The 15781-nt window shown below is 30.6% G+C and overlaps 2 protein-coding genes across 7 annotated transcripts in view; one reads left to right on the forward strand and one right to left on the reverse strand.

Annotated features, from left to right (window-relative positions):
• LOC125053544 overlaps positions 1-15781 on the reverse strand; it is a 24564-nt gene continuing 8783 nt past the window's right edge. Inside the window, exons 1-4 of one of the 6 annotated variants that reach the window (XM_047654925.1) lie at positions 4742-4896; positions 4426-4463; positions 1784-1922; positions 1-299 (exon numbers count right to left, since the gene is read on the reverse strand). In XM_047654925.1, the coding sequence (XP_047510881.1) occupies positions 34-299; positions 1784-1922; positions 4426-4463; positions 4742-4763 (465 nt within the window). In that variant the 5' untranslated portion in view covers positions 4764-4896 and the 3' untranslated portion in view covers positions 1-33. The other 5 variants (XM_047654928.1, XM_047654926.1, XM_047654927.1 and 2 more) reach the window with 5 other exon arrangements.
• Positions 8397-15781, forward strand: part of LOC125053538 (facilitated trehalose transporter Tret1-like) — a 13432-nt gene continuing 6047 nt past the window's right edge. Inside the window, exons 1-3 of the mRNA XM_047654919.1 lie at positions 8397-8628; positions 13419-13554; positions 14169-14397. Coding sequence (XP_047510875.1) covers positions 8566-8628; positions 13419-13554; positions 14169-14397 — 428 coding nt within the window. The 5' untranslated portion in view covers positions 8397-8565. The remainder of the gene's footprint in view (positions 8629-13418; positions 13555-14168; positions 14398-15781) is intronic.

A 15781-nucleotide genomic window follows, 5' to 3' on the forward strand; every position in this document is an offset into this window, starting at 1 on the left:
GTATTTGTAGAAGTACAATCATAATTATTCATACTATTTTTCTTGCGTTAATATTCTAAAGAAGTCTCGTGTTTCTCCCTTTTCAGTCGTAGCCCAAGTAAGAGGTCTACCACAGTTACTTTTAAACATGTTGAAAACATTATTGCTATCCTTTTCTGTTCCTTTGTGTAAATCTAATTTAACTATTTCTTCAGATGAACCAGCTAGATATTCGATTTTTTCGTCCTGTCTATTATCCGTTTCATTCGCTTGTTGGTCTAGTTCTTCTTTATTTTCAGTACATTCAGATTCTGTGAATTCTGAAATGTATGTTGATTTTTAGCATATACTTTATATTTGGTATGGTTTTACAATGTACATTTAGTATCCATAATATATGTTTTTTCTAATACGCAAATAGGCTACAGTTAAAAAATTAAAGTCAAATAAATTATTAAAACCTAGTACCAAGATGGTACCTATTATAGTTTCTAAATCTCTTAAAATCTGTAATGGGTCTTCGAGTTGTCCTCCAAGTACTTGGCCTTTGACACTTTTTCTTACAGTTATGTAAACTCTTTGTAGTCTTTCTTCTTGTAAGGAGTATATAAGAGTGTATTGGAACTGTTAGCGTCTTAGGGCGATATGTTAGTGTATATATAGGTTCTTCTTCAGAAGTTGAAAGTCTTGAAGTTTTTATTGTTAGTATGTCTGTTATACTGGTGGTAATCGGTTTGGTTACTTTTTCTCTTCTACTATCACTTTTTGACCTAATCAAGGTTCCTAATTTGTGACTTGTTGTTTCCCAAGTTATCGGCCTTCTGTTGCAGTTAATTAAACAATGTGTAGCTGTAGTTTTATTTGGTGGCAATATCTCTACTGAACTCATAATAACTGATGTTGTTATATTATCAGACTTATTCAAATTTATTGTTACATTACTTTTGTTACAAGGTGTTACAGTATGATTATTATGGATTTTCTGTGTCGTCGCGGAAATAAACGTTTCTTCTCCAGTAGTCTCTGGATAAAAGAAATCGTAGATAGGAATAGTAATGGTTATATCAGATGTTGTTTCCCAAGTCTTTGGTCGGTGACAGCAGATAAGTTTCACCTCATTTGTATTATTTTTCAAATTGTTCACTGTTGTAGTGATATTATTTTCAGTAGTCATATTAACTTCTAGAGTCGAATCTTTATTAAGCGTGGAATTAACTTCGTTTTCATTATCAATATGCGTACTTAATTCAATAAAATTTATTTCATTTGTATCTTTACTATCATTATCAGATGTTGTAACAAACTTAGTGGAAAAATCCAAAAATGAACAGAATAATAAATATGTTTCTTGATAACCTGCAAAGTTTTATATGATCGACAAAATAGTGTGATATATAGACGTTATCTCCAATGAATCTGTGACTAATCTACTAACACTCGATACAGATAGAGGAGCAAAACCAGATAAGAGATTGAATTCTTTTATTTCAGAAGAAATTATAAATTTGAACTTAGCATGAAAAATCCGGAACCCCAGTAGTACATTGGCTGGTTGCTTTTATCAAGTACTCTGAAATAAAACATTAAAATATCAATATCTAGTTTTACTCCAAAACCTTAGGGTATAGACTCGATCATCGAAAATTGACCTTAACTTTTAGTACAAAAAACATTTAAAAGAAAAAAAAAATTTTAACTAAAAAAAAACAGTGGCGCTAGAACCTTTTAATGTATTCAATATATACGTAATATAAGATCGGAATAAATACTTTGTGCGTGTTTTTAATTGAAAAGGGTAACATACGTGTATTATAATCGCAGTTATACTCATACATGTCGCATTGGTCAAGAAAGCTTCGACGAGTACATCCATCAGGGGAAGATGCGCAAACCACTCTGCTATCATGAATGCAAGTCTTCGCCATGTTGCAGTAGTTAATCGGCTGAAATTCATCTTAAATTAAGATTTTTCTCGTGCAATTTCTTGCTTACAACAAATATTATTACTCTAGCCATGATAGATCTATTGAATTATTTGTACGCGACAACCTTCACAAAATATTGGAATTTATGTTAGTACAATAACAAAGATCTGAGTAGTCTAAGCCTAGATGCATTATCATTCTCGAGATCGTACCTTTTTCTAATTCAACGAAAATTCTAACTGTAATTAAGACACAAACTTAATTTGTCTCTAACTTTAGGCAGGTTAAAAGTAAAGGTAAAAAATCATATATTTTAGCTACGCGTACCTTTATTTTTAACACATATTTAAACAAACTAACTCGTTAAATACATTAAATGCAAAATTGTATACGAATATGTCACGTTAATGCAAAGATTTACTCTGAAAATAGTAACAATACTTTTTCTGACATAGTCTTGTTAATGATTCATACAAATTACTGAAGTTTCTTTGTCTTTATCAGTCATTCTCGTCTCGTTTTTAAGTAAAAATAACTTATCTATCCCTTTGCAAACAGTCAGTAGTGCACCGTGATTGCCAAAAAAGAGTTACTCTGGTCAACCAATACTAAACCTAGTATTTAGTAGCTTTGTCAATCCTAAGATGACGTCATCAAGCGTTTTCGTGGGGAAATCTTTTTTTTTCTTTCATACGTCGTCATATAGGTATAAATATAAATATTAGTCGGAATATATCCTTAATTTCGAACATAGTATAGACGCGTCGTGTCTATGGCATATATCAACAATTACTTAATCTGTGACGGTGCCCGCTCTAGCGCAATTATGGTTTTGGCGCCAATTCGTTGTGTTATTTTAAATTTAGTTGCAATTATTATTCATCCCAACTGTGTTTAGAAAGTGAATTTTACATAACGGAATTTTGTAGTCAAATATGACAAAAATAAAATGTTCGCTGTAAGGAATTTAAGGTATGCAAAATAAAATAATAAATTCCGATTTAAGCATACCACTACTACTACGTACTATTTATTACTCATTTTATCACATTATGTACTTCTTTTTAAAGCGCGCGCAACGACAATTGAAGCTTCATACAAGTATGTACTGAATATAAACTTACTAGCCACGATTCGGCTCGCTTATCATCAATATACACCAACATCACCCAGGGAATAATTGTGAACGACATTTAAGAATTTATCTGGATAGATGTAGTCGGTATTCTATCCTTATCGCACATTAAATCGCCTAAAAAACGCCTAAAACATTTCATGAAATGGTACCAGGAAACTTAGAGTTGCTCTGAAACGGCCGTTTCTAGTATAAATTGCTATTTATTAATTATACAAAGTGATATTTGCTCTGATTTGCTGCCTAAAAATCTGTCAATTCATTTTAAGATCATTTAATCCATCCTCGTAACAGGACTACTTAGCTAAATTTATGCAGCATAATAAAATTTCCGCACATTCAATGATACATAAAGAAAAGTACTGCCAAACTAACCGGAACACGCTACTTAAGTTAAATAGTGTTGAACCTAATTACTTTACTAAATAACTAACTAATCGATTACTTTTATAATGAACGGATATATATATTTATATATATCCGTTAATATAAAAGTAATCGCACATACGCGCATATTGCAATATATGTTTGCAATATGTGCGTGTGTAAACCGACCGTAAACCGTATCGTAAACGTATTACATATTTAAGTCGTTACCAGATCACGTCACAGGTCAGCTCAGAATAAAATATGCTCTAGTAACCTTTATTATTAAATAATCTTTTGTCACGCTTATTGCTGTGCTAGGCATTTATAATGAATCCTTTGACAACCCTTTTATACAAAATTTCTAACAGTAAATAGTCGGCCATTAAGTATAGAATTGCCCATTCTATACTTAATGGCCGACTATTTACTAAACAAACACCGAACACACCACATCATACACCACGCAAACCTTCTTCTTCTTCAACCAACGCATTTCGCAACGCCCAAATTTCACTAACGATTCAAAACTTTTTATATTCACTAAAAATCTTACGCAACATCTTCATCTGTCCTTTGCTGAAATGGAGAGTAGTCTTAATGTGCAACAGTAGTTTAATTATAAAATTGTAAGTCATTGTAAGTAATCAATAATATGTCAAATGGAAGAGGCTAGCTGCCCACGACACAAGGAATCCTAGTGTAAGGTTCTCTTTTAACTAAATATCCTTTTTAATTATGTGTAATAGTTCTTTCATTTATGTATAAGATCCCACGTCTATACTATATCATCAAAACTTCTTTAAAAATGTAATGGTAGCAAATGAACGACACGGCCTTCGCAACGAATATGAACGGGGTTCTTATTAGAACATATTTTTTTCTGCAGTAACAATATCAGTAAGTATAACAAAATATGATTAAGACACAAAGATGAAATCTGTAGCAAAATTTAACAACACATAATTGCGACTTAGTGTTTCAATCTAGAAAGGTAATGTTATTTAATTTATTACGTACATAAGACAAATGTTCTTCCGAAAGCTGAAGCAACAAGGCTGAAATATAAAAATGAACATTTTAATTTCCCTACAGACAAACAGAAGGCGAAAACCCGTCTGGTTACAAACATTGTTTGATCTCTTAATGAGGCTTAGGGAAGATATTTTAGTTTTTCATTGATTTTTTTCAAAGATTAGAAACTATTATGGTATACATATATACTCTTGGTATCAAATATGAATGCATATACAGAGAAATTTAGATAGTACTCTCTCTAGCATTTCAGAGAATATCACAATTTCAGTTGGTAATTATTATAATACTTATTACTTACTTAATATAAATAATAGTAACATTATTCGGTCTTGAACAGCATGGTAAATTGATAAAAAGTACAATGTATAGAAAATCTACAAATTGAAAACAATAAAACGAATATAAAATATATGATCGAAACAGGACTGAACTACTTCTGCTATTTCCATCTGAGTCAATATATATCGATTTATTTGTTAAGGTACTTTATTATGTATATACATATTTTTATATACTCGTATAGTCATTAAATTGTTCTAATATAAGTTATTAACGTAATACACAGAGTAGGGTCGTCCTTATATTAAAATTCAAAATAAAATTCATAACAATCACTTTGCTATATCTTTATTTTAACCCTACAAGGCTCATTTTTTTTTTAGTGTGCGACAAAAATATATATGTTGTAATTAGTGATCAGAAGATAGGGAAAAATTATAAAAATAAAAATAAAACCATATTTTACGGAAAAATCAAGTTTTTATTTGAGTTCCACATACGGTACACTGAGCCTTAACTATACTTTCTGTTATTAAAATACTACAATTGAATTGTTTTGTAAATCGTTTCCTATTTTATTTTTTTTAATTGGTGAGTTATTATTTTTAAGAAACTGACTATTACCTTTTTTACTATTACATATTGCAATTTATATTAACCAAAATTATATAACTAGGTAATATAAGAAATTTGTTATTGATAAAACGATCTAAAGCAATTATTATATTTATTTAGACAAAGTTCTACGCGACATTTGTCGCAAGATAGGAATGTTTTTCCTTTGCAACCAGGAAATTTGCATCGTTGTCTTTTTTTACCCCAAACAGGAAAATGCTCAAACCCCTCACGTCTGACATCACGAGGCGGTAGGATTGAGGTGTTTCGCTTCAGCCTTTTTTTTTTCAATTTCATCAGATAAACTTGGTCTAACTCTCTTTTTGTTTATGGATAGCCCAAACAAGCATAAACTTTTCCCTCCGTTAAATTTGAAGTCCTGTTTTATTGGCGTTGGCGTATGATGTTGTTCTCCGACTCTTCTGTAGAGTAACCAGCAATTGATAAGTGTGACATCAAGAAGATGATAAAATAGCCTCAAGTACCATTTTCTGGTCCTAATTTTTATTTTATATTTCCCTAGGAAGAAATTGTAGATTTCTTCTACAATATGCTGAAGTAACTCATCATCAAAAAACCATAAAAAATATTGAAGGGGAGTTTCGAAGTCTATTATCGGTGACTGTAAATTTGTATTAGCAGTAAATGTAAAAGGAGGTGATTGAAAAGACGTTTTCTTCCAAATGAGTCTTCTCTTTTTTCTTTGGCTGTCAGTCACAGAGCCAGGGGTTCTAGACCTAAGACCGATTGCGTTGCTCACGGTCGATGATCGTCTAGGTGCCCGAGATCGTGTAATCGTACTTGTATTCATTCCTGATGTACTAGGCTGAGGGTCTGATATTTCTGGCTGATGATTTTCAATATCCGTATTTACATCGTTGACGGGAGACGAACACTGATGGCTCTGCGGAGATAAGGAAGTCTCCACGTCACTAAGTGGCTGGGATGAAAGTTTTGGATGCACTGAATTTTTTCTACGTCATCATCACTTTCAGCGTCTGTAAAATCTAGTTCATTTTCACTCCCAGAAGGAATATTCAAGAATCTATCAATATCTTAATCACGCTAACCTCTTCGCGACATTATCTGCAATAATATCAAAGTGAAAAGAAAGAAAGTCTAGAAAGTAAATCCTAAGTACGTATAAGTAAAAACGGACACTAAAGCTCAACGTACCGTATGTGGAACGACATAAAAATATGATTTACTAATATGATTATTATTGATATATAAAAAATCAACTTACCTCTGCAAAATATACACTTTGTATAACACACATAATTTTTTTCGAATCAAAACTCTTCAAAATCTATTAATTGTTTATTTTTGAATTAAGAGAAACGACTAACGTATCACTATCGTCAAATTTCACACCGAGTGCACTATGAACAAAAAGACGAACGACATATTTAGGTAAAGATTCCTATTACTACATTGGTAAATGTCAATAGCTTCTATCAAGACGGCAAGAGATGTCATTTTTAAATTTTTTATAGCTATAGGAAAGATTAAAATCGGTGTTCCACATATGGAACTGGGTGCCTTGTAGGGTTAATTGTTATCGTACCCAAACTGTAAAAAAACTTACGTTACTTACTTAATAGGAGTTTGTTAACGTTCGAAATTCAAAACCAAATGATTTCTAGCCAACAATAAATAAAACACGAAAAAATAGAGGACCTTTTTTCGTAGTTACAGGTACTTTAAGGAACTAAATTTTAGCCTTGATTACCTAAAAAGTAGTAGTGAAGGTGAACTAGCTCTTTATGGGATAAAACTCATTAGACAGGCACCAGAACCACGATAAGCGTCGTGACCTTTGGCAACGACAAATTACTAAGCATATATTTACAATTTATCTACCACCAGGTACGTATTACAGAACAAAAAACTATTATTCACTTTTAATAGGCCTTCGTGAGCTAAACAATATGGTAATAGAATACTAGAGATTTTTTGAGGATGACCTCTGCAATAGATTTTTTGTTTCAGTAATCATCAACAAGTGACCCATTAGAATTATCAGACGGGAATTCTCTTAACAGATTCATCGTACTAGAACGTTCTTTGTCAAGAACAAAATAAATTCCAGAATGATTGCAATGTTCTCTCAGTAAATATTTGGTTGGACATACTATGTAGAAAATGAGACATGACAATTATTTAGATTGTCTGACATACCATTTCTCTAAACATACCAACAGTCTGAGTATTTGGTATTTTCGTAAATAGGCTTGTCATAATAGGCTGTAGAATCCTTCCTTGTGAATGAATAGGACTCACATTTGAATATTCAATGGGATATTGATAATTAGTCGAACATACTTAAATCTATTACATTTATTTATCTTTATATATAGTGGTGGTCATATAATTAGAACACTTCTTATGAATAAAGAAAGTATAACTTCAACGTACAAACGTTCGTTAAAAATATACACATTCAATAATTAATAATAATGCAATATCACTGCCACTCAAATAAAAAAACTCATTACATGCATAAAACTTACTTTTAATTACAAAATGAGTCTAAGAGATGTAGGAGTTTGTTTTCTGTTACTGGCCGCTTGGACGAGACAACATTTTAAAAAAGCACCCATAGCTCGTTGTTTTTTTGAAATTGACGAATAACATTTCCTTGGCTTTTCTATTATTTTTGCGACAATTTAAAATTTAATCTGAATTTTATTTTGTTCAAATTGGGCAAAAATAAACGTTGTGACGCGTCAACTAGGCAAATAATTGTTAATTTACATATATATATATTATATTATTATATATATTATTAATATTCATAAACATTTTTTTTTAAATCTGAAAATATTCAAATTGATAAATTATCTAAGAAGAAAAATTCAATTTTAGTCTCACCTCATACCTCTTTAATACCAGTTTAGCAAACAATGACTCATAATGTACGTAATAAATTCACATCTTTCAGTAATAGTACAGTTTACAAAGATAAACCCATCGAGATACTTATTTGCTTATCAACAAAGATATTAGGCACAGACATCGCGGTAATTCATAGAATAGCATCATTTAACCACAAACGGTGGAGTAATGCAGGTGACTTTGAGTGATTGACAGCGCGTTGTTGTGCGCGCTCATTTCAATTTATTCTTTTAAGAATAAACCGTTATAGTATCAATAAGAATAGTATCATATAGTGCATTATGTTTTTATAAGAAATTTATCGTAAATAACTATAACATAACGTTCAAAATGGTGATAAAACATATACATGAAGCTCAGAGCGTAAGCCGACTCAGATCTGTTGGATCACAGGTGAGGTGATACTTATGTTTTAATGTCACGATTATTCTATCTTTTATATATTTTTTTGACCTTTTTCAAAAAAATTATACCTTGATTTGATTTGGAAGTTACAATGGCGAACGTTGACGTAGTTATATTTAAGATCTTAAGTTATTACGTACTGTCTGTTGAGATTTTAAAATGGAAACACTAATGAAAATCATTTAAATCACATTTTATGAAACATTTTGTATAGCATGTTGTATAACATTATAAGAAATAAAAATTAAATAAAACTGTATAAAAATTGTGGGTATACCGGTTTGGATAATTTGATCTAAATAACCTTCACAGTTTTTTTTATTTATTTATTATATACATGATCCTAAACAGAAAATAAGTTGGTGTGGTGGAAACACAAACTGGACACAGTTTTTCTGTCGAACATATTTAAATAAATGTGTTCTTCTACCGCATTTACCATGGAGAGTGTTCAGAGGAGTTGTTCGGATTAATACCTGCAGCTGAATTTCATCATCGGACGTCGAGACAGAATACGAAATTCCACCCGTATCACCTCGACGTCCGCCGTTCCACAACTGAGCGTTTTTCAAGGCAGTTTTTGCCGCGCACAACCACTATGTGGAACCAGCTGCCCACTGAAGTATTTCCGAACCAATTCGACTTAGGGTCCTTCAAGAAAAGAGCGTACCTATTCTTAAAAGGCCGGCAACGCACTCGCGAGCCCTCTGGCATTGAGAGTGTCCATGGGCGGCGGTATCACTTAACATCAGGTGAGCCTCCTGCCCGTTTGCCCCCCGTTCTATAAAAAAAAAAAAAATAACTTATATACTAAGACCAGTGACATATATACACTATAACATTATAACCATTAAAATTGTACGTAAAACGTCACAAACCAATTGAAACATTGACGCTCCACATCCACGATCCTGATATTTTAAATATCAATCAAAGCATAATTTAAAAACAAATTAATTTCGCATTAATACTTACCTATAATACCTTTATAGGTTATATTTTTTTAAAGATAAAAGAATTATCATTAACTAAATGAATCCACTTAATAACTGAACCAAATAGTCGTTTTATGGAGCAATTATTTTGTGCTATAATTATTATTTTGATGGTCCAGAAAAATATACCTACAACGAAGAACTACACATACATCGTTACAACGTAAAATTATTACGATTTGAAGTAATTTATAATCACATAAAATAATCGAATTTATTAATTCGGTCTACTTACACCAAGTATAAAAGTATTTCAGTAGAAGTTAAATTGTAAGAAACTGTAACGCAGACCACCGTTGCCGTATACAAAATATACTGCGACACTACTGCCAAAACGTTATGTACTAATAATACGTCTTAATCCTATAACACGTAATACCTATTTTAATGTAATTAGTATTGTTTCAAGAAGAACAATTAAGTATTTTCTTAAGGGCAATTGAGATAAATTCTTAATACGCACTTACAAAACGCAAAATACAAGTTATCGAATCAATGTTTTATGAGCGACTAATAAATAGAACAGTTGTAAAGACAACATACTTTCATTGCCTTTGCAATATACAAAAAAATGTGTGTGTGTACAAAGTACACATGTCAGAAGTGAAACTTCTGTGGCAAACTAATCTTTAAGTGTTGTTCATATTTATACAAATCTAAAAATTTAGATTTCCGATACTTAGAGGGACGAAAAAAGGAAGATATGTTAGGAATTCAATGTATTTAATTGATAATAAATAATAAATAATAAAATCAAAAATAATCAATAATCAAAAATCAATTATCAATAATAATCAATCATCAATCATTAATCATCAATAATAAATAAAAAACATGGCGCGTAACCGAAAAATGTGACAATTTTCTACAAAATTTCTCCCATACGTCGATAAAGAAGTTTCACTTCAAAAAGACTGTTATTTAAATAAAATTCGAAAATTAAATATAAATAATATTGAGGTATACAACACAGTTAAGAAAGAATAAATATCAAATATAAATATAATAAACAGTTTTTGTTATGGTAATAATTATGCGACATGTTTTGTTATTGTATAAGTACTAATTAGGATAAATAATTCCGCGGTAATAAACAATGTGATTTAGACACACCGACATGTACATTGTATATTACTTAGAAAAGTGAGCAATACTTTTAGGTTGTCTATTTACTATAATATTTTAAATAGATTTAATGCATGTTTATGATTTTTATTGGCCTGTTCTGAAGTATGGGCCGGGTATTGAAGCTGCGCGCAGTCAAATTACCATGTTGCCTAATCCTGTAGGAATGTCACAGTGGATTACAAGCGCAATCACGTCGCCGGCCGTCTCCCAGGCCTTTTTGCGTTATATATGCTAACCCCAGATCCCAATAAATAATTATAACATTTTGTTTTAACGTTAAAAAAATTGAATCTGAAGCTTGCCTGCATCAAATAAAAGTTTCAGTCAGCCGCCAGTCAAGATTAACTTGTGATTATTTTTATTCTATTTATTTATAAGACCTAAAACAACAGCTTTAAAAATTTTACACACATACACAACAATTACATTACAATTTACAACAGTTACATTAACATTATACAAGAATATAAAATTTTCAAACTAGCAAGGAAAAACTTAAACACTAGCAAACAGTAAAAAACTAAAACTAACTAACAACAACAAAATTACGGTAGTAGAATTATTGTTGTAAAGTATATCAATATATTCGTTCATGATATTAGAATTTAGCTGAACATAAATTCTATTTTAGTAAATAGTAAGAATTATTATTTTTTTTACTTAGATTTACGACACAATGTCAGTAAGATTAAAAATTTGTTGTAAATGTGTCAGCTTAATGAAGAATACAAGGAACAAAAATCTAGCTACAGATATCATAAGTCACGAATCTTGAAACAAATAATTGTTTCTACAAACATTTCAATTTGTATAGCAAATTTGTTGTTACGTACAATAAAATATCGAATATTATTGTTCGTGACTATAAAAAATTGTTATTACTCTCCCTAGTTCTTTGTAACACATTGTAATAAAATGAATCTCTATAAACTACCTTTCGACAATACTAATATTGGTTACCTCAGTATTACACAAAAGTAAATTTATTATACTTTTATTTCTACCTTCAAATTACAATATACATACATATTTCTAATAAACTGTAGATACTTATTAAGAATAATATCAACTTTGTTAGTCATGAACAGTTGATAATTACAAAACAGAATAAAATGAAACTACTAACTTTTAAGTTTTTGAAATGAAACTTCTTTATCGGGGTTGGAAATAAATTTAGTGTAACATTTTTTGGTTACGCGTCACATGTTTCGGTTACGGGTCACATGTTTCGGTTACGCGTCACATTTGACCGTTACGCGCGTCTTTTTCTCGTCCCTACCACGGTTGACGAAGAGATTCTAAACCATTAATAACAAAAATTTATAATAACTATAACAATGATACTAAAAATTATATTACAATTTATGAAATTCTGTAATAATCTTAGTGGTAATAAGGTAAAATGAAATATGTAATTGTATTATTTGTATTCAAGTCTGTGATATTAAAAGCCTTTTGTTAAACTTTATCTAATTTAACTTTATTTAACCAATTTCTGTAAAGTTAGTTGCATATAGATAATTTTTCGAAAAATAAGGTCATAAAGAAGTTTCACTTCTAACGTGTGTACACTAGTACACGCACATTTTTTTTTTATATAATAAGTATCCGCTCCAAATTATAATTGGTTAACTTAACTTAGTCCAATCACAGAATCACGATCGTACCTATCGTAGGTACCTCTTTTTAATGGATCAATTATATTCAGTCGAAAGGCGCCCTCATACACTGTGCTAGTATTAGCAAAGGTACAAATATTGTCTTAAAATCATATTCGTATTAATTAGTTTTTATACAGTCACGCTAATTAACCTCAACCTATTTGATAATTATATTATTCATATATCGATTTCTACTAATTTTAAGTGGCAAATAAAGTGGGTTTATTTTATAAAATATCTCAATTAATGAAACTTGAAAGTGACGCATATCCTGCATCAAGTCCGAGACCTTTAATGCAAGAATAATCAACTAAGAAGGAAGTAAAGAATGAATAAATTTTACTGGTTGTCTTGTAAAATGGTCATTATCTTTATAGATCGAAAGGAATTTTTAGTCTTTAGAGTAAGTCCTCCAGGGAAACTGGAATAAAACAATTTTAGGTAAAATATTTTATTGAGCAGTGTTGGCCTAGTGGCCTCATATCTGAGGTCGTAGGTTGATCCCCGGCTGTGCACCAATGGACTTTTTTCCTATGTGCGCATTTAACATTTGCTCGAACGGTGAAGGAAAACATCGTGAGGAAACCGACATGTCTTAGACCCAAAAAGTCGACGGCGTGTGTTAACACTGGAGGCTGATCACCTACTTGCCTATTAGATTTAAAAATGATCATGAAACAGATTCAGAAGTCTGAGGCCAAGACCTAAAGAGGTTGTAGCGCCACTGATTTTTACACAATATTTTAAAATAAAATATATTTGTGAATTTTGCGCTCTTGTTTCAACAATATTCAAATTCCTATACCAACATTTAAAATTTTAATTAAGGTTGTAGACTTATTTTTAATTTAAATAACAACTAATACTGCATCAAAGAATTGCGGCACATATAGCCTTCGATGTTTAAATAGTGTATAGTTTTTAATATCTTTTACTAAAACATACTCAATAGTTATTTGCTTCTTATTAATTTTACTATAACGTGATTTTTTAGATTATAGCATGCATGTCCCCAAATCTCCTATTATTGAACTTGGGTATGGCTATTAGCTTCGCAACAATTGCACTTCCTGATCTGTTGCATGCCAAGGAAGGTCTATCACTTGATGAAACTCAGGCCTCATGGTTCGGTAAGTAGTTTTTATAAATCGGAAGTATGTCGTCGCAGTAAGTTTTTACGTCTGCAGCTCTGGCAAAATAAGTTACCTTGATACCAACTGAATAAACCAATACCTACTCGTAAACGAGCTGCAAGCTACATATTGTTTGAAAATTTTTATCAAGAAGAATAGATATTAAAATAATTATGATATTACTGGAAAATCAAAGTTTAATAACTCTATATGGCCAATTTAAAGTGCTGGAAAATACATCTTTTCTATTTTTACTATAGATTTTATTATATAAAATCAAAATACTTTTGCAGTCTAAAAATCCACTCGCTGATCTTGTAGTCAGCTTTACCTTTCGCCTTACAATGGATAAAACATCTGAATCATGAAAATCATCGAAAGTTCAGAACTTTACTTAATTTACTTACGAAATTCTAGGAAAAGGTCAAAGGTCGCTTTGTCTATTGGCACTATGACATTTTTACAACATTTAATATTTTGGTGATCTCTGTGAATATAATAACTTCAGAGTAAACACGTAATTGAAACTTGGCCATGGCTGTTTTATTTAAAGATAATTTTTACATTACCAATTATATACATATTACATACCAATTTTATATTTTTTTCAGGCAGTATTTCGTTCCTGGCAGAGCCTCTTGGAGCTTTGGTTTCCGGGCCTTTAGTGGACTATGTGGGGCGAAAAAAAGCAACTTTTCTAGTCAATTTACCACATTTAATAGCATGGACGCTCATGTATTTTGCATGGGACCTACCATCACTATTCGTAGCCAATGGATTGCTGGGATTTGGTTCCGGCGTTATGGAAGCTCCAATAAATTCATATGTCAGTGAAATAAGGTCGGTTTGAATATTTTTATTAATAATAATAATATAGTCATTTAATAATATGTTAATTTAGTACAAATATTTTTTTTTATATAAGGTATATTATTGGGGAGCAGTGTTGGCTTTAGCTTGCGACTCTCATTCCTGAGGTCGTAAGTTCGATTCCCGGCTGTGCACTTTCTTTCTATGTCCGAATTTAACATTCGCTCGAACGATGTAGGAAAACATCGTGAGAAAACCGGCTTGCATTAGACTCAAAAAGTCGAAGGCGTGTGTCAGCCACATTAGGATGATCACCTACTTGCCTATTAGATTGAAAAATGATCATAAAACAGATTCAGAAATCAGATTATTTTTATTTTTTAAACGATGTGGAGTATTTCTCCATTAGTCTAGTCGACAACTTGAAAATGGAACAAAATAGAGATACTGCTCTTAAAATTATGTGCGATAGCTCATTGGATCCGGAATGACGTCTAGAAAAATGTGCTAAAAGCGTGTATTAGCACATAAAAAATTGCAAAAGTTATAGACAATTAAAGATGAAAAAAAAAATGGCATTTAGTTTTTTGCCAATATTTAATAAACTATTAATATTTACGAAATTTCAAATAAATATTCTGAAAGAGGAGGAAATTTCCAATAAAAAACTCCTGACTCTCGGAACTCTATCTCCATTATTTATAATTTTAATTTAACGCTGAAAATAGGTCTGCACGTGACATTTTTAGGATTCGCGCGTGGCGTCAAAAGCGAGTACGGCACATTAATTAATTTATTTAAGGTATTGAATATTTTTTTTTAAATTTGAAAAAATTATGGTGTGTTCTGAACACTATAATTAATTTATTCCCGTTGAAAATTTTACTTAAAGTTAATTTTTCAACAAGTTAAATAATTGTTAACTAACGAAATTTTCTCGAACGACCGTCTTAATTGTAAGTGAAAAAAAATGTTTAAATAATGGTCGTAAAAATATTTCGCTTCGTAGAGCCTTTCTTACATACATACTTAACAAGATCGTGCCATAAAAGTTAAAAAAATATTTATACTTTGTTTATAACAATTTTTTTACTTAAACAAAAACTTAAAAATCCATGTAATGTTGATTTAGAAAAAAAAAAAAAAATTTTTTTTTTTCTAAATCATCATAGTCACATTTCTATATAATCAACAAAAACAACCATATATAACAAAGTATAGAAAAAAAAAATAATTTTAAATAAAAGTAATATTCATGATAATCAAAAAATTTACAAATTTTTTTTCTATACTTTGTTATATATGGTTGTTTTTGTTAATTTTAGAAGTTGTAGAAAAAAAATTAAAAAAAGTTGAATATTTGTTTATAACAACTTGGTAAGTTAATAAACAATAGAATTGTTGATTAAAAAAA

The sequence above is a fragment of the Pieris napi genome, chromosome 11, assembly GCF_905475465.1.
Source record: "Pieris napi chromosome 11, ilPieNapi1.2, whole genome shotgun sequence".
NCBI classification, from domain to species: Eukaryota; Metazoa; Arthropoda; class Insecta; order Lepidoptera; family Pieridae; genus Pieris; species Pieris napi.